The sequence below is a fragment of the Mercurialis annua genome, linkage group LG5, assembly GCF_937616625.2.
Source record: "Mercurialis annua linkage group LG5, ddMerAnnu1.2, whole genome shotgun sequence".
Lineage (NCBI taxonomy): Eukaryota > Viridiplantae > Streptophyta > Magnoliopsida > Malpighiales > Euphorbiaceae > Mercurialis > Mercurialis annua.
Window position 1 is genome coordinate 48,198,695 of NC_065574.1, and position 22,899 is coordinate 48,221,593.

The window sequence follows — 22,899 nt, forward strand, 5'->3', positions numbered from 1 at the left end:
GGATTTTGTAAAACTTTTATAAAAGATTTGACTTTTTTACAACATTTGGCTATTATATTATAAGAGCATCTCCAATGGTCTTCTACTAATTAACAAACTCTTTAATTTAGGGAGTTTTGTTAATAAATTAAAGTTTCTTTAAAATTTAAATTTAGAGCAGAGAGTGAAAATGACTCTCTACATGTGCAGAGCCATTTTCACTCTATACTTCATTTTCAAAAAGACAAAATTTCAAATATTAAAATAAATTGATTATTTTTTCATTTGAAATGTATTATTTTAAATTTTTAAATTTAAAAACTGAATAAACAAAACAATATTATTAATAATTTTTATTTTTAATATTTTTATAAAATTAAAAATAAAATAAAGTAAATATTAGAGAGTCTATTGGAGTTACTCTATATATATTACTCTTTATATTAAAGATGCTCTTTATTTTAACAATTATAATATTTAAAATAAAGAGCAACATTGGAAATGGTTTAACACGTCATTAAAATAGTGGTATTATCGTAATTTTGATTGTTATTTTTTACACCTTTTTATAGTGATATTACGATACTCCCACTATTTTAATGACGTGTTATAATATAATTGGTTTAGTTTACGGATGACGTGATAGACTGAGTTTTTCTAAAAATTTCTCATTCATATAATTATAAAACTTTAAAATATTATTTCTAATTATAGTTGTGGAATTTATAAACAAATTATCATAAGTATTGAACTTAAATTTTAATTGGATTGTGAGGATTTATTTGTCATAGTATTTTATTTGTATGAAAGTATATTTTTCTTATAAATAAAAGCCAATGTATGTAAAATTTTATCATTTTATCATTTTTCATATTTATAAATATATTTCTATATTTCTATATTTTTATCATTTACATGTTTCTATCATATTTCAGTTTTCTAAATTTTTAAAAAGTCATTTTATAGGGTGTAACCGAGTCGAGCCAACTCACGAGATATTCTAAATTGACTCGAAAAATAATCGAAATCGACTTGACTCATATCAAGTCAAGCTACAGTTCGAGCTACTCCTTAATTATCGAGCTCGAGCTCGAACTCTTAAAATGAAAGTCGTTCAAATTCGATCTTCAGATTTTAGAGTCGAGTCGAGCTCGAGCTCGACAGTATGTCCACTCGACTCGATTGCACCCCTAGTTTCCATTTCCGTTTCCGTAAAACATGGGTGCGAAAAATGTAGAAACGAGATGGGCTTAGGCTTTATGGGTGTTTACTGCTATTGAGGCCCAATTCAATAAGAGCAAGGTTTAGGGTTTTGTTTTAGAACAACAGTGATGAAGAAGGAAGAAGAAGAAGAAGAAAATTGAACCAAAAATCAACAGAAATGGAGGAATTAGCTCCGTCCACTGTTCTGGGTTACCTGGATCCTAATTACTGGTAACATCCTGAAATAAATTGTAACTTTGTTTACAGTTTTATGATAATAATTGTGTTTAATTGATTTATTTTAATGTTGGTCACAGGAATGAAAGATTTTCAAAAGAGGAACATTATGAATGGTTCAAAGATTACTCTCATTTTCAACACCTCATTCAAACCCATATCTCTCCCAATTCTTCAGTAAGAATTTCATTCATTTTCATTAACCAGTTAACTTGAATTTTTTAAACAATTTAATTGTGCTATTGAATTTTTAGTTTGTTTTGTTGTAAATGTTGGTTTACTTTTGTTTGTGTGGCTATTTTGGTCATATGTTAAGTTATAGAAGATTTGAATTATGCAGGTGTTGGAGCTTGGTTGTGGGAATTCGCAGTTATGCGATGAAATGTATAACGACGGGATTACTGAAATAACTTGCATTGATTTGTCTGCGGTTGTTGTGGAGAAGATGCAGCAACGTTTATTAGCTAAGGGATATAAAGGTGAGTTTCAATCTTGCTTATCTTGTTGCGTGTATGCTTTGCTAGTTTTTTATAATTTCGAAGTTGAGATGGTTCGTGGAACTGGTGTCATTGAAATACTAATGGCAGAGTAATCGGCATGTTAAGAAGTTTAGATTTGAGAATTGACATCCAAGTTAATAATACTGCATTTGCCCAGTAACTAAATTAAGTGCTTAAAGATTTGTTGATTGAATCTTGTATCCAACTCTTGTTTGTGATACTGTATTAATAGATTGTTGTGTTTGAATCACAAATTATTGTTTACATAATTATGGTAGGGGGCACACTTAATGTTTGAAACTAGAAATTGTATGTCAGCGAATATTGAAGTTGTGGATTAGGTCATACTTGTTCACTTTTGTCGTCCGAAAGATGCTGGTTCCTGAAATGTCCAGTAATAATAGGCATTTTGTAACTGTTTGAGACTTAGAATTTTCTTTCTTGTTGCATTTATCGTCAGAAATAAAAGTGCTGGAAGCTGATATGCTAGATCTTCCCTTTAGCGACGAGTGTTTTGATGTGGTTATTGAGAAAGGAACTATGGTAAACAGACCAGAAAGACTGGCTTTATTCATTTACATCTGTTTTCAGCTAGTATAATTAGTTCTATCAGACTTCATGTGTTATGCTTGTAACGAGATTAGATTTCTAGTTATTGATATTCATTTTCCTCTTCTACCTTCAAGGATGTACTGTTTGTTAATAGTGGCGACCCATGGAATCCAAGACCTGAAACAGTAAAACAGGTCAAGGCAATGCTTGAGGGTGTTCACAGAGTTCTAAAACCAGATGGCATTTTCATTTCAATCTCTTTCGGCCAGGTAGAACGAAAAAACAACCTATTTCTCTTCTTTTCCCCTAATAATTTTCATGGAGGTCTTTCTGTTTACGTAATTTGTTTTTGAAATTTATCTTCTGCAGCCGCACTTCAGGCGTCCTTTATTTGATGCTCCTGAATATTCATGGTCTGTCGAGTGGAAAACTTTTGGTGATGGATTCCATTATTTTTTCTATATCTTGAGGAAGGTAAGCTATGAGACGTTCATATATTAAAGCTATATCTTATTGTTGTATGAGGGAACTACGCATTTGGGCTGGTTTTATATTGCTTACGGTTTGAATGAGAATGTATATTTCAATGTGAGGACTGCTCGGGATAATTAATCGGTGCTTTCCATAAGTATAATTGATGTATTCATTATGTTTTTTAAGTGGTTCAAAGTGAGGTTAGTCCAGAATTTGAAGAACATGAAAGAACAAACGAAATCAATCTTGTTCTTTTTTCAATGTTTCATTAGCTATTTATAATCGTAATTCTTGACTACTACTTGAGATTGTTAATATATGAGCCTTTTTCGGTTTCAGGGAAAGAGATCATTGATTGATAAAGGCACAAACGAGAAGATTGAGACGCCGCCTATTTGTCTTTTCCAAGACGAATTAGAGAGCGAAGATTATATATTTAGAAACAGTATTGGAGATGATTAATCGTATGTAATTAATTCATCATTAAAACCAAATACTGTAGTTTTGAGCCATAGCAACAGCAACTGATTGCTTGATGGCAAATTTTGTTTGCAAGGCTTTGTGCTGGTATTGTATGTCAAGCTTTGTAGTTGCTAGATGACTGTATGAAACTATCTTATATGCCTTAAATTAGCTTCAATTTTTTTTAATTTGAGTGTCTTGATAAATTTTTCTGTAATCAAATATCTCATCTGTTTAAAATTATATTATTCAAGTGTTTTACTCTGATAAAGGCTGTTCAGAGTATTGACTTTGTATAGATAGACTTAGGAGGTGTGCCAAACCGAACCAACATGAACCGGATTGATAAATCTGATTCGGTTTGGTATGATATTATAGAAAAGTTGGTTTTCGGATCTGTTGAAAGTAAATTTGACAGTTCAGTTTTGGTACAAATCAAATTAAAAATCAAACTATCCTGCAGTTGAAGATTCAGAGCCTCAGAATTGATTGCTAAGGTCAAGAACTGCATACAATCAAAAATAGCGCTTTAATGCAGACTTTTGCGTTTTTTACGCAGATCAGTGGAAGAATATGCAGAAGCTCAGTGAACGTAAAGCTTCTGTTGCAGGACAATGATCAGTTCCCAGGCTTTTTATTTTTTTGCAATGTGAATCAGTTAGTATGAAAGACTGTAAAGAACACCTAGGAAATGTTTTTTCATGTGGAATAATTGCATGTTTTTGGTTCTACTAATGTACACTATGGGGTTAAATGTGAAGATAGATTATAAAGCCCTATGCACAATTTTCCTGCATCTGCTTCTCAATCATGCAAAATGTTCCAACTGTATATGAAATCGTCACTATAAATACCAAAATTTAAGAAAAAAATGACCAAATAGCTAGGTAGCACGGAAACGGAAACGGAAAACGGAAACGATACGAAACGGACACGGGAAAACGAAAGTTTTTCAAAATGGAGGACACGAAACGTGGGGGAAACGTGTAAATAACAAAAATATAAGGATATATTTATAAAAATATTATCTAAATATTCATGATAATTAACAAAATAATTCATTTTAATATACTAAATATTTAAAATTTTATAAATATATAAAAAAATATAATATAATTCAACACAAATAAATATATTTGATGTATTGTGGGCAATGCGAATGTAAAATTTATGGGTAACTAGTTAGATTTTTTTATTTGTGGGCAATAATTTTAATTTTTTTACAAATTATTAATTTTTACAATTTACAGAAACGGCCCGAAACGTTTCGTGCGGGTGTCCAAAAGTTTCCGGTTTCCGAAACGTTTCCGAAACGGGAAACGCGACTTTGTCGAAGTTTCCGTGCTTCATAGAGATTATAGAAATAAAATTTAAAGTTTCCCGTAAGCTGCGTTAGCTCATTCTACTAAATTCAAAATATCAATTTTTTTAGTAAAATATTTCAATTAACAGGGCTTATAGTTTTGTTTATTGAACATAAAATATTAGCTTCGAAGGTTACCAAGCTCAATTGACACTTGTCTGTCCTTGTCCTCTACCACTTAACATTTATTGAACCGCACAAAAACTTGCTAGAGAAAGCTTCTGGCTTCTCTTTGAGGTGGCTTAATTTATGGCTCGCCGGAGGGTAGTTGAAACAAGCGGAGAGGCTCATCGCCGGCGGTCAAAATCTCTGGCAGATAAACCCAAGTGGCGCTTTTTCAAGATAATCCTTCCTAGAACCTTAACTGAAAAGAAGCTGGTAATTCACTTGCAAATTCTATGCATGCAAACACTTTTTATTAATTGCATGCAACATAAGAAACTAGAAGTAACAATCTTTCACTGACTGTAATTTCTCTGCAAAAAGATCAGATTTTAATTTAATTGATTTTTTTTTCACTGTTATTTGATTGTTCTTGCATGCTGTGAGATAGAGAAAAAGATCTATCTAATGTTAATAATTTTTATTTTATTTTTACTTTATGTTCTTGGTCTATGTTGTGAGGAAACTTAAAAAAGACACGGTGAAATTACATTTTTTTTACAAGCATAGAGATTATAGAAATAAAATTTAAAGTTTCATAGTGAGTGTTTCTGTTTATAGAAACGAAACGCCCAAACGTAGAACTGAACAAGTTTTCGTGCAATGTAGTTCTTGGCAAGCCTTATTATACAACAAGTACTATATATGAATGGTTTATGATTAACAATAATGTCCTGACTTGGTGAAAGTACTTGCAGAGGATTCCGATTAAGTTTGTGCGTAGATTTCGAGATGAACTTTCCGATGTTGCTAACTTCATTGTCCCAAATGGCTGTAATTGGGAAGTGGCGATGAGAAAAGAGCAAAATGACATTTGGTTTGATGATGGTTGGCATGACTTTGTCGAACATTATTTGATTGGCAATGGCTACTTTGTAATCTTTGCATATAGAGGTTTCTCCAATTTCAGTGTCTTCATATTTGATACAACTGCTTGCGAAATTGAATATACGGAGAATGTTGGAAGCCCTGTCGATGGTGAGATATGTTTGTTGCAAGTTAAGGTTGAATTTGGTAAGCTATTCTTGTATTCCTTTAATAAACAGTAAGCTCTTGATAAGTTCAGGTGAAAGTCTGCCGGTGCCAAAATGTGAAGATATTGAAATTATTACCGTTGAAAACTCGGAATTTAGGGAGGTGTCCCTAGAAAGTAAGGCGGCACTTGAATTAGCTAGACAGTACAAACCAAAACATCCTTGTTTCATGGTTGTGTTGCATGCGTATAACTGCTATAACAACGTACTGGTGAGCCTTTGTTTTACCTAAATTATGTTTTTTAAGTTCTCAGCTTTGCCAGTGAAATAAATAAGCTTAGTGGTTTTTCATTTTGTTGCAGCATGTGCCTTCAAAATTTTCAAGAAGGTATCTAAGTGCAACTCCTAAATTGTTTAAATTTGATGTTTCTGATGGAAGAGAGTGGATCGTTGCCCTCCGAAAACAATGTAGACGTTTCAGTTTCGGAACAGGACTGAAACCATTTTTCAGGGACAATAACTTGAAGGCCGGTGATGTTTGTGTATTAGAGATGATAAAGTGCAAAAAGGCTATGAAGGTTACTGTTTATGCAGTTCAAGATAATACAAAAATTATCGAGTCGGACTCTACAGATTTATCCCCAGAATGTAAGACTGTGATCCATGCTGATAGAAACTATAAACCTAAAAATCCGTGTTTCAAAGTTTTGTTGGGCGAATATTGCAATCACGATACGTTGGTAAGCTAGCTGTTCTATAAGCTATGCTCTCTACATTTTCCAGTTTTTGCGAATGATATGAACTAGATAGTTAACTGTAATCCTAATTTTTTCTTTTACAGCATGTGCCAAGACACTTTTCGAAAAAGTATATTAGAGGAGCTCGCAGGTACGTTAAACTGGAAATTTCTCATGGACGAGTTGGGACAATCTTCCTCATTAAAGGTCACAGACGTGCAGCATTTGGGAAGGGATGGCAAGCATTTTGCAGAGAACACAATCTGAAGGCAGAAGATGTCTGTGTTTTTGAGCTGATGACAGAAAAATGTGATGCTGAAAGCTTCTATTTCTCGTGCAGTTTGTTGAAGGCATGAAAAGCTCTCAGCTTGTCTTTCTGTTGATGAATTGTAACTTTGTAAGGAATGCATAAGAAGTGATTTTACATGATGAAGAAGACTGTCAGTGGCTTTTTGTTTATCAAATATGTATATACTATGTTTTACTCTCACCGAGTTTCTCTTTAATTCCGGTTTGAACTCATGCCTATGTTTTACATTTGAGAATTTCTGTTTTCACAAACTTTTGCACATCAGCGTCTTAATCTCTTGCTGGAGGTAAGTTGATTTATGAATTTATTACTCCACACACTTTTGACCGCTCTCTTTCTTTGTTTCTCTTCCTTCTCTGTGATTTATTTTGCAAAAGAATAGGAAAAAAGAATCTGAGATAGTCATAATTTTTGACCCTGTACATTCGGGTTGAAAGATGATGCTGTATAATTGGGTTAAAAGGTGAGAAGTGTTAGTGATAACAATAGTAGCAGCATGAATACTATCAACGCCGCTGCTACAACCATTGTATCTGCCGAGTCACGTGTCGAGCCTGCTACCGTTCAGGTAACATATAACTTGTTTTGCTTGTCTATGATTTTGATTTTGATTATTTTGAATGTCTTTGTGAGGCTTTTAAAAGTAATGCTTTGAATTCAATTAGTTTTTTATTTGTACTAATAACATAAAATAATGCTCTACAGGCTTTTAAAAGTGGCTTAATCAAATTTGAATTCAGTTATTAGTACTAATATTTTTCAGTAAACATTAACAAGTTAAAAAAAATGAGATTTTGACTCGTTAATAAGAATATCAAATCAAGTTAAAACTGAGCTCAAACTAATCTGGATATATCTAAACTAAATTCAAAATCCAATATGTAAAAAGAAATCTTTTTGTTATTTCTATATGGATTTTTAAATTCTATTGTCGAGCTTTAATTTCCTAAAACATGTATTTGTTGTCATTTAAAATTGACCGATAGGCGAAAAATGAAAAGAATTACAAAGGATTGATAAAATAATTAAAAGCTTGCTTCATTATTTGTCTTTTTAACCTTGATTAAGATTTGGCAAGAATTGTTAAAACATATTAGTGAATTTACAGACTTTGCTTTGTTTACAGCAGGCCTTGAAGGTAGATGTTATATATGTCTTATAAACAAATATAGGTACTCTATTATCTCAGAGATTATTAAAATAGTATGGGGGGCTCACTTACATATTTAGTATTCAAAACATAAACTCCTTGCTGGCTTTCTTCTTTTGCCATGCAAACTTTTCATTACTGTTTTTCTTATAAAAGAAACTTCAGTGTTCCACTTGCTATTTAACATTATTGAAGAGCATCATATTCTTGATCAACCTTTGAGTTTTTTGAATCCATGGCTGCCCAAACGAATTCCGATGAAGCTCCATCTCCCGGTTTCTTCAAAGTCGTTCTTCCGAGAGCTCTACAAGCCAAGAAACTGGTAAGTCTTTCTTACTTCAGCTGTTATTCTTCTTTTTTCCTTAATTTGTTGTGTTTTGTGAGTTAAAACTTTGAATTCTTGATTTTACTTGAAGATGGGTATTACATTGCTGTGTATTTACCCTTTACACTGCCTGCTTCTCTTGTGTCGAGTTCTTCTGATGTTTTGCTATGCTTCTGTGCATTTCCTGTCTATGTTACGTACCCGGGCTCTTCACTTATGTCTAGTGTATCCATATATATCTGTACCTAAGTACCCGAGTCCTATATCGGATCCATATCCCTGTATTTTCAGTTAAGTAAATTAGCGTGTTGGAAATGCAGATACGTATATATCCGAGTCTGTGTAACATAGTTTCCTGCTGTAATTGATGCATTTGGTTTTCTCTCATATCCTTTACACTGTCATTGTGTTGTTCTAATATAATATACCCTTTACACTGCCTGATTTCTGATATCTACTGCTTTTTATATTTAAAACCTCAACGTTTCAGTTTTAACGAGTAGATTTCAAATTCGTCGCTATCTATTTGATTAAAGTTGAATTGGGCACATTAGAATTTGTAATTTGGATTTGCAGCCTGATTTATTTTAATTATTTTAGGCCAATGAAACCACATCTTAGAATCAACACTGTTAGCCAATGTTGATTTTATTTTTGTAATGGCTTCAAGTTGCTTATTTTTTGGTCTGTTTGTTCTGAAAATGTTATCGCAGATGATTCCGATCAAGTTTGTGAGGGCACATAGTAATCTGTTTATGGATTTTGTCAATCTCATCGTTCCGAATGGCCAGTCATGGAAGATCGGATTGGCAAAATCTGACGACCAGATACACTTCGACAAGAACTGGCAGGAATTTATGCAACATTTCTCAATTCAGAAAGAATACTTTCTAACATTTAGACTCAAAGGAATTTCTACTCTCAAAGTGCGCATATTTAATCCTTCCGGTTGCGAGATTTGCTATCCTTCAGTGGAAACTACTTCAGCATGTAAAACCAAGCTTGAGGAAGGAGAGTGCAGTCACGGAAAAGCGATGCAAGGATGGAGAAACTTCAGAACAGAAGTGCCTTGTTTCAAACTCACGATGCAAACATACCATTTCAAGCACAGAATTGCTGTAAGTAGTTTTCAACAAAATATTGCACAGAAGTAAAAACAATGAAACAAGAAATATTGGAATAGGAAACTGTAAATTGTTTATAAATATATTTAGGAATTTCATAAAGTTTGCGGAAACAAATGGTAAAATAGTATACGATTCTCATAACTTTGACAAAGTGTTTTGAGAATTGAGTTTTATCAAATTTTGTTGTTTAATTTGTACAGCATTTACCAACTGAATTTGGCCCAATTCTGAAGAAAGCACCTGAACACATCAACCTTCAAACTTCCAAGGGCCAAAAATGGAGGGTTAGGCTGGGAAAACAAGTTGCTGAACGGAAATACGATCGATTCAGATTAGGGAATGGATGGGGTGAATTCGTAGATGACAATCATATGAGTATCGGAGATGTTTGTGCCATTGAGATTATCAACGATAATCTCTGGAAAGTTACTATCTTCCGTGATTGACAAGCAATCCCACCTCCTCGGATTTTACTGATTTAAGCTTATATTTGCTTGATGAAACTCTAATTAGCTATTATGTATTTTGATGATTAAGTATTGTTACCACCTTATTATTTAGCGGTATAATTACTCAAATTAGTACATATTTAAGTTTGCCTAGTTAACTAATCCGGAAATATGTCATGTTAGGAAGTGTTTCCAATTCTTACAACCAATCCTTTAAAGCTTTACTTTGTAAAAAAGACATTGTTAGACTACTCAGGTTCTATCCGAAAACTAGTGCGATTGTGCGGGATCAATAAGATAATGTTTTTTAAAAGTCCGGGATAATGTTAAAAAACATTATCTCATTTTAAAAAATTGGCATAAAAATATAATTATTTTATCATAATGCTTATTATAATTAAAAATTAAAATTATCTCAATTTTATTCCAAATCTAGTTATTTCATTATAAAAAAACATCGTCTCATTTTTAAAAAAATTGGCATATAGTCTAAATAAATTTTTAATTTTTTATATTCAAAACCTATTTTTTCAAAACATAATTGTTCAAGACATTTCATGAATTAATTTTCTCAAACCAAATTAAACTGGTCGGTTCAGTTGGTTTTTGCATTCAATTATTTTAGTTTGGGTTATGTTAGAACTTAACTAATTTTTTATATCCAAAATCAAACTAAAAAGACAGATTCTCCATCAAATGTGTTTGTATTATAGTTTTAGTATATTTTTAAAACTTCAAAGATTTATTTCGACCACATGTCAAATATATATGAAGGATACATTTAAACCTTTTACACTCTAATTTGAAAAATAGATACAATTGAAAATAAAAAAAAAGACAGAGAAAAGTTGACAATTTTAAAAAGTTAGGATATATAAAAAATGAATTAATATCTTAAAAAGTTCCGATCTTTTAACTCATTTTCAATTCTACCCCGACGTTAAAAATTTGTCAATTTTATCCTATTTTGCATTTTATCGTTTCAATTGTACTCTTAAATATTAAATTGATCCTTTTTATTTAGAAAAAGTTTAATTTTTTTTTCATATTTAGCATATATTTTCAAAGATTGAAAAATTGTAGGACAATTTATATATATGCTAAATAAGAAGACTTAAAAAAAATCAATTTAATGTTAATGTTAATATTTTGAGCAAATGATTTTGGAAGCCTTTCACGTATGTTACAATTCACATTTTGGTCTCTTTTGTTTAAAAAACAAACGATTTGGTCCTTCACTTCTATTTTCGTCAAAGATTTAGTTCTTTCGTCCATTTTTGGTGTTAGTCAACTGAGTCAAAAGACTGAACAAAAAAATTAAAAAATGATTTGGTCCCCCAATTTTGTTTTTGTCTACAATTTTATACCTGAAGTTTGAAATTAATTGACCATCAAGTCCTTTAGTTTAGCTGATTAATATCGGAGGGACTATATCGTTGACAGAATTAAAAATGAGGGACCAAATAGTTTGATTTTCAAGTAATAAAGGCCAAAGCATGAATTATAATAAATGTAAGAATTAATATGGAGGTTTGTGAAAGTACTAAAAAAATTTGATTGCATTGGAGATTTCAGAAATATAGATTTTGAATTTATTCCGTTGTGTTCAAATTAATAACCTCCCTTTGATGTGCCTGACGAAAGAAGCAAGAAAAAATTTGGGTTCACAAGTGGGAAAGGTAGAGAAAATTGATTCAGAAGCACATTTAGAAGGGCTGTTAATAAATAATAATTTCAATTGTAATTTAAAAATATGTATAATAGAAAAAGTATATTTATATTTTATTTATAATTATAGTAAAATAAATATAATATATAAATTCATATATTTAATATTACCTTGGAAAAAATATATATTTAATATTACATATAAGTTAAATACGATTATTCTTTTTGAAAAATTGCCAAAATTGTATTTCACGTGTGGTATCATCAGACATCCATTAATAGAGTGTGCTTCTAAAACAGGAAAAGACGATTATTAATTTAAATACAACGAGTCAATACGAGCAGGTTGTATCTATAATGTTGAAAATAAAGAGAAAAGACCTAGATACAATGGCAAGTCTGAGATTGTCAATGAAGAGAAGGATGGCAATCCGTCATTGGTGACCGCTAAAAACATGACGACGACGGTTAAAAAAGGATGCAGAGTATTTCTTGTAATTAAATAATTAATGCTAGTATATAAATATAATTTGAACTCGCAATCTCCTTAACATAATGCTTTCGAGAAATATTTCTAACAGCTTAAATCAAATAGAAAAATAAAACAAAACATTCAATTGCATAAAAATAATAATTAAACACTCAAAATAAAAAGAACACAAAAGCGAAATTTGTAATTATCTCAAACAAAAAATCCAATCACAAATCCAAACCATAACAATACTTTTCCAAAACGGCCCCACACCACAACCACAAAAGCTCAAATTATCAACGACCATGATTCTCCTATGTATCCATCGCCAAACGGCACCGTTTCACTTCTTTAACTAACCAAAACGACACTGTCATAATAATAATCACGACAGAAAAAACATTTGTCATCTCGTCAGCTCTCTCTCTCTAAAATTTAACCAACACACAAACCCAAATCTTCCCATACAAGCCTCTCGTTCTCTCGCCGGCGGTAACCTTGATCTCGCCGGAAACCGCACTCTCCGATCACCCGATTCGGCTGAATCGCCGGAGACCGCAATTGCGATTTCTATAAATTAATAAATAAAAATAGGAATATTAATTTTTATTAATTGATTAAAATAATTATGGAGGATTATGGAGGCAGTGATGAGGAATGCTATAATTACTCATCAGGTGATGACGATGAGGAGGAGGAGGATCGAGGAGAGGATTCTCTTGATGGTTTTGATAATGAAGAACCTAATTTTCATTGGGTTCCTTCTAAGGCTCCCACTACTAAGGTTAATTCTTTTTTTTGTTTTGGTTAATTAGGGCTGTTTTGTTTTTTGACTTTAATTTGTGGGTGTGATTTTGTTTGGTGAAATTTTGGTTTTTTAATTTTTTTAATTTATAAGCATTGGACAGCATTCTGCTAAGTTCTGTGGATTATTTAATTTTTTAGTTCTATTTGGCTGCAGATAATCACACGGGAATCTCTCTTGGTTGCTCAGGTATGAAGAATAATATGATCAAGTTTTTCAAAATTTTATGCTGCTAATGTTTTGAGTTCTTGATGCTTCGGATTGGGTTCGATTTGTGCAGAGGGAAGATTTGCGGAGAGTGATGGAATTGTTGTCTCTGAGAGAGCATCATGCAAGGACATTATTGATACATTACCGGTGGGATGTTGAGCGATTGTTTGCTGTGTTTGTGGAGAAAGGGAAATCTTTCTTGTTCTCTGAAGCGGGTGTTACTGCTGTTGAGCATGTAGATAGGGATGCGCCAGTGAGTTCGTCTTCTACGATCATGTGTGATATTTGCATAGAGGATGTGGCTGGTAATAGGACGACTAGGATGGATTGCGGCCATTGCTTCTGCAATGATTGTAAGCATTCTCCCTATTGCTTTTGGTTTTTCTCTTTTTGACAGTGGATTAGACTTTTTGATATGTTTAGATCTATAAATAAGGTTTGATTGAAGAAATTTGCTTTTTTTTTATATTGATGGAAAATTTTGATTTAGCAATTTTAATGTAAGGGATAATTATTTTGAGTTTCCAGTTGTTAATTTGATTTTAAGAATGAGTGACGCAGGTGTGTAATTGTGGTGTGTTAATGCTTTGATACTCGAGATTAAAATGTTCCACAGCTGAAGTGCTTTTTTATCTACATGTCTCATTTTTCTCCAAAAATTAATAGATTTTACTTATTGAATATCATAGGCTGGACGGAGCACTTCATTGTAAAAATCAATGAGGGTCAAAGTCGACGCATCCGGTGCATGGCTCACAAATGCAATGCTATCTGCGATGAAGCTATTGTCCAAAATTTAGTGAGTAAAAAGCATCCAGTTTTGGCTGACAAGTTTGATCGTTTTCTACTTGAATCTTACATAGAGGACAACAAAATGGTTAAATGGTGCCCAAGCGCTCCTCATTGTGGGAATGCTATACGGATTGAGGAAGATGAGTGCTGTGAGGTAGAGTGTTCCTGTGGATTACAATTTTGTTTTAGTTGCTTGTTAGAAGCACACTCTCCCTGTTCATGTTTGATGTGGGAGCTTTGGATCAAGAAGTGCCGAGATGAATCTGAAACAGTTAACTGGATCACCGTTCACACAAAGCCTTGCCCCAAGTGTCACAAACCAGTTGAGAAGAATGGTGGCTGCAATCTTGTGAGCTGTATTTGCGGCCAAGCATTTTGGTGAGCTGCTTTCACTCTCTCCTGGAGTGGCATTTCATGATAGATGGTTTTTCTTTTTTTGTCATATCATATTTGGGTTTCTCTTTTTCCATGTGTGTGAATGTGCTATCCATTAGTGAGTAGACTTTCCATCCTTACATGGACCTGTCTCTCTCTCCGCATTTGCTTTGCATATTTATATGTTTTTATCTGCTCCTTCCTTCCTAAGGAACTGTGATTTGATAAACTTTCTGATTTGGTACATTTGCTTCAAGAAATTGTATTTTGTTTTCTGTGATGTAAATATTTCTTTCATAAAAAAAATGCTTTAACTAACATTTTCGAACTCTTATTACAAATTCCTGTATGATGTTAAGTGCCTTTGATGTTCAGAGATAGTTTGGCTTTGAATCTGCATGGTCCATTTGCTAATTGTTTTACTTGAATTTTCCTACTGCACTGCTGCATCATTTCTGTTCTGCTTTTAATATCTTAATTTACACAATTTCATTCCTTTTTTATATTTGACATAGTTGGCTATGTGGTGGAGCTACTGGGAAAGATCATACATGGTCAAGAATTTCTGGTCACAGCTGTGGTCGCTATAAAGAAGACCGAGAGAAAAACACAGAGCGGGCAAAACGAGATCTCTATCGATATATGCACTATCACAATCGCTATAAGGCTCACACAGATTCCTTTAAGTTAGAAACTAAACTCAAGGAGAGTATCCTAGAGAGGGTATCAATATCAGAAGAGAAGGAATCAAGACTCAGAGATTTCAGTTGGGTAACTAATGGACTCCACAGACTTTTCAGATCAAGACGGGTTCTTTCATATTCATACCCTTTTGCATTTTATATGTTTGGCGATGAGTTGTTTAGTGATGAAATGACAAAGGAGGAAAGAGAAATTAAACAGAATCTATTTGAGGATCAGCAGCAACAGCTCGAGTCAAATGTTGAAAAACTCTCTAAGTTCCTGGAGGAACCATTTGAACAGTTTACCGATGATAAAGTTATGGGGATAAGAATGCAAGTTATCAATTTATGTACAGTTATTGATACCCTTTGTAAGAAAATGTGAGTGTGTTGTAATTTCTGCATAAGCTTGCTTTGTGGGACGTCTAATTTCATACACTAATGAAATTGCTTGCAGGTATGAGTGTATAGAAAGCGATCTGTTGGGATCTCTCCAACTAGGCACCCACAATATAGCTCCCTATAAGTCAAAAGGCATTGAGAAGGCATCAGAACTTTCTTCCTGCTGGAGCAACAAAGTTGGTGCTGCCGGTAGCTGCCTATCATCAAATGACAATACGAATGGTAATTTAAGTCCACCTTTCTTTTCTTTGCAGTGGTTTGGTGCTTTATCCCATTTTTTTCACTTAGAAGTAATTGATTAGGTAGATCCCACCTTGGTTAAAATAGCAGAAGTGGTAATCTGAAACCCGCCTCTAATTTGTTGTCACTTTATAACTAAAAAAATCTACATCTCTGTCATTTATGTTTTTGGCACTTTTTTTTTAATTTTACACCTATTGCCGAATAACCAATTCACCCAATAGATCAAGCTGTTGGGCGAGGCTCTAAAAATAGTTTTGTTAAGTTAATACACTCCGCTTGCAAATACTCATTGGATTTAAAACGTAAACAAACAAGCTCACATGCCTACCCACCTTATGCTCAAATATTTTAATTAGCCAAATGAGGGAGCTGCCAAGGATCTTGACCTTTTGATCATAGAGGCTCTGACACCATGTTAAGTAATCAATTGACCTAAAAGCCCAAGCTGTTGGGTCAGGCTCCGACAATAGTATTTTCATATTAACACCTATTTTAATTTAAGGCGTGTCTTTGATATGCTAGTGATCGATTGATAGTTGATTGGCCTCATGGTAATATCATTTTTTTTTTCATTGCGTCAAACTCTTGGCTCTGAAAATATGTTTTTTCTTGTTAAATTATCCTCTTGACATTGTGAGTTTTGTTATGTTTTTATATGTTTAACAGATTTTAGTTTGGCATTGCATGCACTGATTGAATGGCATTTGAGCTAGAATCTGTTTCTAATGTCATTGCTGTTCTTAAATTATAACCAAATTCATGATTCACATTGTCCATAATCTCTCATGATGTTAAATGTAGAAAGACCATTGAAACTCATTTTTGACTAGCTAGTATTTTCTTCGCTGCATTTTAGGCGGGACATCACAACATGATAGACCGTCAGGATCTAGGAGTTTAGATGAAAGTGGATGCTCGTCTCGGAAGCGTGCTAGAAAGGAAGGTGGTGGGTTTTTTGATCTGAACATGCCTGCAGAGGTAATGGATAGGAATTGAAATGAAGAGAGTGCAGAGTACAAAATGTACAGCTCTTAATTTATAAAATTAATCATCTGTGGATGAAGCACCAAGTGCTATTTTGTTCAGCATTTTGACACTCTTCTCTCTTGATATAATATATATCATTGACGAGAAAGTAGTCCACCTCCACCATCTGGTTTTTAATTTTGGGGTCTTGTACATAGAGGTTTCTTGGATTTTTTGTGGGAGATAGATATGTAAATTCACTAGCTGGTGGTGGACTTAAGATTAACTTGTTACAGTCTTTTCATAATTTTGCTGAATATGATTATATTTATCTCTGCTCTAATTTAATGTTGCACCCTATCTTGTACTGCAATAGAAAACCCTGAAACCAAAAATGGAGAAATGGTCTTTTCATTATAAAAATTGCATATTAATGTGAAGTTTTTTTTTTAAGTGTTTTCGGAAACGGGAATGAAATGTCGAAACGTAGATATTGTTCTCTTGTTTTAGGTTTTTTTTTGTTGGGCAGAGTCGCTGCATCCGTGGCAGCACCTATCTTTTTTAATTAAGAGGAGTTGATTTTATTTAATGAGTATCATATATTTTGAAGACATCAGTTGAATTGAATCCAAAGCAGTCCAAACATGCATTTAATTAGATGGCTTGAAGAAATAAAATTGAATTCAGAAGGCTATATAATAATGTAGTTGACTTGATTGCCTTTCATACTTTCTGAAGGGAGGTAGTATCTTATACTCGAGAATGCTGTTATAACTTATAAGCCACAATTATATTTAGTAGAAATAGAAATACTGAAAATTCAATTCCATTGTATGGAAATAAAAATTATGACAATTAAATAAGAAATTGTAAGATGATACTTCTATAAATATAATTTTTTCAGATTTTTAGAATTTTTGGTTTTAAATGTGAGATGTCCCATATTGATTCTCAATCCATAGATTTTTTTAAAAAAAATTAGGTAGACTCAGCACATCACGTCACCTATGGACTAAACCAATCATATCACATCTCATTAAAATGAGGGTATTTTTGTAATATCATTATTAAAAAGTGTATGCATATAACAAACGAAATTATAAGAATACACTCATTTTAATGAGGTGTTATGATATGATTGGCTTAGTCTACGGATGACGTGGTAGATTGAGTCTATATAAGAAGGTTTTTATGAAAGGCAAAATTTTATTTTCAGAAATGTTTTATAGCTCACAGTGTTTATGGTAATAAAATTTAAACGACTAAATGTAATTGATATGTTTGTAGGTAATAGAGAAACTCAAAAACCAAGAGAAGATGCTCATTGATCTTGTAATTGGCTACAATTTTTGTCTTTGGAAAGTTGACTAATTTCTTCTCATCTCTTTGTGATTCCCAGCTCCCTGTAAAATATTGATTTAGCTTCATTGGAAGAAAAACCTTGGGAGTATTTTATATCTTATGAAACTAATGCATATATTGTTTATTTGTTTCTCACCAAGCTATTTTTTCAATTCATTTTAGGATTAATGAACCGTGTGAGCTATACAACGAAAAAAGCTCATTCTTTTATACTCGCCATAAAAACGATAAACTTTCACCTATACGAATAGATGTGGCGGAGTATTGACTCGAAATTAAACTCTACAATTTTTAATAGATTGAGAATACCAATCATGACATCTTAATTGTTTAACTATCCTTTTCAAAGCAAATTTCATCTTTCTATTTTACTAAAGGAGTTTGTTCCTTTTCTTCTTAGGAAAAATTTTAACACTTGCGGGAGAATTTGATCCCACGATATTAGCAGAATAGAGCTTAGCGTACATACAGTTTAAACTATAATTTGATCCCATAATAATTGTTGTATCATCACATGTTTTTCTTTTTCTTTTTAATCAGTTCTCGAATACTATTGAGACTGGAATAATAACGTTTTTAATCTGATTGTTTTTTGGAGATGCTAACAAATAGCTATATAGTAAAATTTTGCACAAAATCAAATGTCATTGAAGTTAGTATAAAATTTTGTTTTTTTGTTTTGAGTTAAAGTCAAATCTAAGACATTTTAAATAACCCAGGAAGCATGTCTGTCAGTTTACATTGAAGATTGATACTTTAGTCATTGCTCAAAAATCAGACTATTGTTGGTCAGGGTCTCATTATTAAATTATCCAACTTTAATCATAAAATAGGGTTAGATTCTGAAATTAATAGACTTCTGGCATCTGAGGAGTTTACAGATTCAAAAATTTGAAAGTTAATTAATTTATGATTAAAAACTAATTAATTCAAAGTTTTATGAGCAAATTTTCGAAGATAACATGCATTGTATTTGTATGTTAATCCATGGATTATGTTACTTGTTAATCTATTGATAGCAAATTATGATAGCTAGCATAGTTTAGAAATGAAATAAGCTCATATGTAAAATGCTAGGATTAAATGCAAAATAAACTACAAATTTTAGCGTAATTTGCAAATAAAATATAAAATTTGACAAATTCAATTACCAATTTTTATATTTTGATAAATTAGAATACCAAGCTATTTTTTGTTGACGTGGAAATATTACAATGTTATGATAGTCACATCATCAATTTTTACAGAAAATAGGTTGTTATATCGATTCACCAAAAAATAAAAGATGACGATTGCTTTTGCCAAATTTTAAGATTCATGTTATAATTACAAAATACGGTAAAGTTTATAACTTTTTTAAGTAACCCTTGACACTATTAGACAACCATATTGTATGATGTTATTTTCTAAGTATTTAAATTAAGAGTAATTTGCTTAAAACAGCATTATTTGAGTGAAATAAAATACGATACACAAACATAAAGCAAAAAAGGTTAAAAAATTGCAACAACTTTGTTTGTTACACTGAACTTAATTATCATCACAGGCACAAATAATTAACAATAAATTAAAAAAAAAACAGCTAAACTTTCTAGCTATCTCATGAAGCACACAAAATGCTGTTCTTATTATTTCTTGTTTTTCAGTTCTTTCGTTAGAAACCTTTTTGCACCGTACACCGTTTTTTACACATTGCTAAATATATTTAGTAAAAAATAATAATTTATAAGATAAGCATTCTTATTTATTACTTATGATGACAATGTAATTTAAAATTATATGAAATTTATTCTTTATATAATTCTACAAGGCTTTGATTCTTGATTAATTATTTCTCATTGTGAAGCTTCAAGTTCAAGGTGAATTTCTGTATTTTCAAAACAGGTGCATATTCATCAATTTATTCTCCTATTTATGAACTTATTAGAATTTTAATTGTTAAATTAGGGTTTCTTTTGCAGATTAATTACATTAATTGTGGTTTTTTTAGAGAGGAAATTGTGGTTTTGTTAAGTTACGCCTTATATCTTCTACTGAAATACTTTACTTTTTTTTGATAATTACTAAAATACTTAATGATATGAAAGCCATCGGAAATAGAGTTTTATACCTTCCAATTATAAATATTTTGATACTAAAATCAAATAATCATTGAATACAAAAGTTAAGTTCTTAATGATGATTTAATCATCTTGGTGACTTAAAACTATTCCTACTAGAAAACACACTTTTCCCAACGAATTGTTTCGCCGGTAATGACCCAAACTCCGTCCGTAATTAGGTTTAACCAACGGATTATTCACATAAAAATTCCGTCAAGTATTCTGTCATAAAAAAGTAGCACCTTCTTGGTGCTGCACTCCCAATGATATTTCCGACAAAAATTGGCGACATACAATATGTTCGTTGGCAATATATCGGAAAATTCATCCTGGAAGTGTACATATTACTGATGGATTTTACGTTCCGGTGAAATTCATAGATAAAAAGTTGTGTTCTAGTAGTGATTGTTTAGAAATCTTAAATGTAGGAATCCTAGCAAGTTAGGTATTTTATAATCCTATTAAAAAACTATTTATAAAATGAAAATTTTCATCAATAAATTTGAACGTCTTTGGAATTTGTGAATGTTTTGATTGATTTTTCTGATAAAAATAACAAATGTTACTCCTGTTCCTGTAAAGGGAAAAAAATAAGTATGATCTGCTTTCCTAGGCAATTTTTGATGCTTGACTTTACTCAAGATGATATACATTTATATATATGTGTGACTATATATAATTGTTTATCTCATCGATCCATGCATGTTTATTTATACATACAAGTAAGATAATAATTTTTATAACCTATGATATTGGTATATTGTCAAATGATTAACCCAAGAAAAACTAATTAGTTAATATGGGATCTTCTAGGTTGACCCTATGACTTAATCCAGTAATAGCTTCAAATAAAAGATAAATACCATCTATGAAATTTTAATTATTTCAAAAAAGCTTTATATGTATATGGAAGTCAAAAAATCCTAAACAAGATCCTAAAAGAAATTATAAACAAAAACTAAAGAAAATATATTGTATTAAATAATAATAAAAACGACAATTTTGAAAGTCTAAATGAATGAATTTGACCGAAAAATGACGGACATCACATTGGTAGCGTGAGTTTTATTTGTTGATTCGTTTTCTATCAAAATAAGTACATAAAAGCAAAATTCATATAATTAGAAATTAATCAATATTATGATATAATGCCATTAGATTTTAATTTATATCCCGTCGTTCCTTAAACTCTGAACCCGTATTAGAATCAATATCCAATATGAACATAGGGGCAGACTCACATGCAGCCTGGGGTAGGTTTTAGCCGAGTCTGCCGATGGGAGGTTTTGATTTTTTTTTTTTTTTAGAAGGAGATAAAATTTATAATGAACTAAGGGTTCGAGGAAAGTTATGTGCGGATTGTCGAAAAAAAAAGGATATATATGAATCACATGATCATATAGAATTTAATCCAGAGTGAAAAAAAAAAATCCTTGAGTCCATAATTTTGATATAAAAGTATGTATTAGGCAGGCATGTCAAAGAAAAAATAGGTGATGATATATGTTTAATACTAATATTATCTTATGTAGCATATATATAAATGTTACACATTGTCCAAAAAGAAAAGGCAATAAGCTTTGCAAGCCACTGTATGTTTGACTAGATAGGGCAGAGACTTAAAAAAAAGTGGGTGTAAAGAGATTAGAATTAGACAATGGTAAGGCCACCTCACAAGCTAGCATTTCATATGTCATAATAAAACAATTCAGAATGTTTATCTTATATAACGGTTGTGCCACATTATTTTTATAACAAGTCAATAAGTATTTGTGATAGAATTTTTTTAATTATTATTTATTCTTTTATCCTTAAACATTAGCACGTATAGCTAATGTCTTATTGATTTGCTGCTCAAATAACATGACACAACTGTTATCCCACAATTCATTATAATATTTGTGTTTAATCCTTTGACCTCTCTACCTTTCACCCCTTTTGAGGTTTTTGCTTTTATGATCCTTTTTGTAAATGCTCATCTCTTTTATTTACAAAGTTACACATAAACCAACACCAATCACTTTTAGTGTGGAATGTTTGCTAGTTCTATATGATTGCCATAATAAAGACACTTTTTAATGAGTGGGAAAGGATCAATCAACCATGCATGCCCACTCCTATCTTGTAGTAGAATTTTCATTGTTACTTTTGATTGAATGCAATTACTTGAATAATTTAATTTATTTTATACTAGTGTTTGTAATTGTAGCATCTCAAACATAAATTCAATTAGAACCAATATATAATAAATTAATAATACAAAATAGATTAATTTGCAATGTGAAAATCATAATTAATCTTATTGATTTAAAATAGATCACTAAAAAAATATTTTTTTTTATTTTGAAAAAAATATTTTTAATTTAATTTCGATAAATACATTTTAATAAAGTCAGTTATTTTTAATTTATGACCAATGGAAACTATTTTTAATTGAAACATAGGCTATAATTGATGAAATTAAAACGATTGGTCATAAATAAAAAAATTTAAAAGATTTACTTTTTTAAAATAAATAGATAAATAAATAGTTGGATATAATTGAAATGCACTTATCGAAATTAGGTTAAAATTGATGTTTTTTAAAGTTGAGCTATAAATAAAAATAGAATAATATAAATTGGATATTTTTAAGTGATTAGATCTTTAAAATAGTTTATTTATTTTTTATTACGACGAGATAAAGAGATATAAATTTATTTTTATAAATATAATATTTTATCACTAGGAAATAAGCTATATAATGCATTTTTTGACTAACTTATTATGATTGTTATTTTCAGTTTGATATTTTTTTTATAATAAAAAAAAGGTT

The 22,899-nt window shown here is 31.4% G+C and overlaps 4 protein-coding genes across 6 annotated transcripts; all 4 read left to right on the forward strand.

The window, feature by feature from the left end:
- The first annotated feature begins 1,179 nt into the window (after positions 1-1,179).
- Positions 1,180-3,652, forward strand: LOC126680163 (uncharacterized). The gene is made up of 7 exons (XM_050375218.2): positions 1,180-1,413; positions 1,500-1,596; positions 1,760-1,898; positions 2,380-2,462; positions 2,606-2,740; positions 2,841-2,945; positions 3,285-3,652. The coding sequence occupies exons 1-7, from the start codon at positions 1,361-1,363 to the stop codon at positions 3,405-3,407; spliced, it is 735 nt and encodes a 244-aa protein (XP_050231175.1). The 5' UTR covers positions 1,180-1,360; the 3' UTR covers positions 3,408-3,652.
- A 1,226-nt stretch (positions 3,653-4,878) lies between these two features.
- On the forward strand, positions 4,879-7,165 carry LOC126683430 (B3 domain-containing transcription factor VRN1-like). 3 transcript variants are annotated; one of them, XM_056106018.1, is made up of 6 exons: positions 4,879-5,148; positions 5,631-5,910; positions 5,999-6,177; positions 6,269-6,294; positions 6,418-6,646; positions 6,748-7,165. In XM_056106018.1, exons 1-6 carry the CDS (start codon positions 5,020-5,022, stop codon positions 6,997-6,999), a joined length of 1,095 nt encoding a protein of 364 aa, XP_055961993.1. In that variant the 5' UTR covers positions 4,879-5,019; the 3' UTR covers positions 7,000-7,165. The 3 variants fall into 3 exon arrangements, with proteins under 3 accessions (XP_055961993.1, XP_050235276.1, XP_050235277.1); XM_050379319.2 differs by having other exon boundaries at positions 4,881-5,148; positions 6,269-6,646; XM_050379320.2 differs by having other exon boundaries at positions 4,881-5,148; positions 6,269-6,554; positions 6,748-6,913.
- Positions 7,166-7,299: 134 nt separating this feature from the next.
- LOC126683432 (B3 domain-containing protein At1g49475-like) lies at positions 7,300-10,141 on the forward strand. Its single transcript, XM_050379321.2, has 3 exons — positions 7,300-8,425; positions 9,142-9,546; positions 9,756-10,141. The coding sequence occupies exons 1-3, from the start codon at positions 8,339-8,341 to the stop codon at positions 9,999-10,001; spliced, it is 738 nt and encodes a 245-aa protein (XP_050235278.1). The 5' UTR covers positions 7,300-8,338; the 3' UTR covers positions 10,002-10,141.
- A 2,382-nt stretch (positions 10,142-12,523) lies between these two features.
- Positions 12,524-16,963, forward strand: LOC126682309 (probable E3 ubiquitin-protein ligase ARI2). The gene is made up of 7 exons (XM_050377950.2): positions 12,524-12,928; positions 13,106-13,138; positions 13,230-13,512; positions 13,849-14,329; positions 14,842-15,390; positions 15,467-15,633; positions 16,511-16,963. The coding sequence occupies exons 1-7, from the start codon at positions 12,773-12,775 to the stop codon at positions 16,648-16,650; spliced, it is 1,809 nt and encodes a 602-aa protein (XP_050233907.1). The 5' UTR covers positions 12,524-12,772; the 3' UTR covers positions 16,651-16,963.
- The last annotated feature ends 5,936 nt before the right edge of the window (positions 16,964-22,899 follow it).

Bases quoted from the DNA above. Each gene is read 5' to 3' on its own strand.
- LOC126682309 (XM_050377950.2), top strand. From the start codon at position 12,773: ATGGAGGATTATGGAGGCAGTGATGAGGAATGCTATAATTACTCATCA. The intron at 12,929-13,105 runs GTTAATTCTTTT...ATTTGGCTGCAG, and splicing joins CTAAGGCTCCCACTACTAAG to ATAATCACACGGGAATCTCT. The intron at 15,391-15,466 runs GTGAGTGTGTTG...AATTGCTTGCAG, and splicing joins GATACCCTTTGTAAGAAAAT to GTATGAGTGTATAGAAAGCG.
- LOC126683432 (XM_050379321.2), top strand. From the start codon at position 8,339: ATGGCTGCCCAAACGAATTCCGATGAAGCTCCATCTCCCGGTTTCTTC. The intron at 8,426-9,141 runs GTAAGTCTTTCT...ATGTTATCGCAG, and splicing joins CTCTACAAGCCAAGAAACTG to ATGATTCCGATCAAGTTTGT. The intron at 9,547-9,755 runs GTAAGTAGTTTT...TAATTTGTACAG, and splicing joins ATTTCAAGCACAGAATTGCT to CATTTACCAACTGAATTTGG.
- LOC126683430 (XM_050379319.2), top strand. From the start codon at position 5,020: ATGGCTCGCCGGAGGGTAGTTGAAACAAGCGGAGAGGCTCATCGCCGG. The intron at 5,149-5,630 runs GTAATTCACTTG...AAGTACTTGCAG, and splicing joins CCTTAACTGAAAAGAAGCTG to AGGATTCCGATTAAGTTTGT. The intron at 6,178-6,268 runs GTGAGCCTTTGT...ATTTTGTTGCAG, and splicing joins ACTGCTATAACAACGTACTG to CATGTGCCTTCAAAATTTTC.
- LOC126680163 (XM_050375218.2), top strand. From the start codon at position 1,361: ATGGAGGAATTAGCTCCGTCCACTGTTCTGGGTTACCTGGATCCTAAT. The intron at 2,463-2,605 runs GTAAACAGACCA...TCTACCTTCAAG, and splicing joins TTATTGAGAAAGGAACTATG to GATGTACTGTTTGTTAATAG. The intron at 2,741-2,840 runs GTAGAACGAAAA...TATCTTCTGCAG, and splicing joins TTTCAATCTCTTTCGGCCAG to CCGCACTTCAGGCGTCCTTT.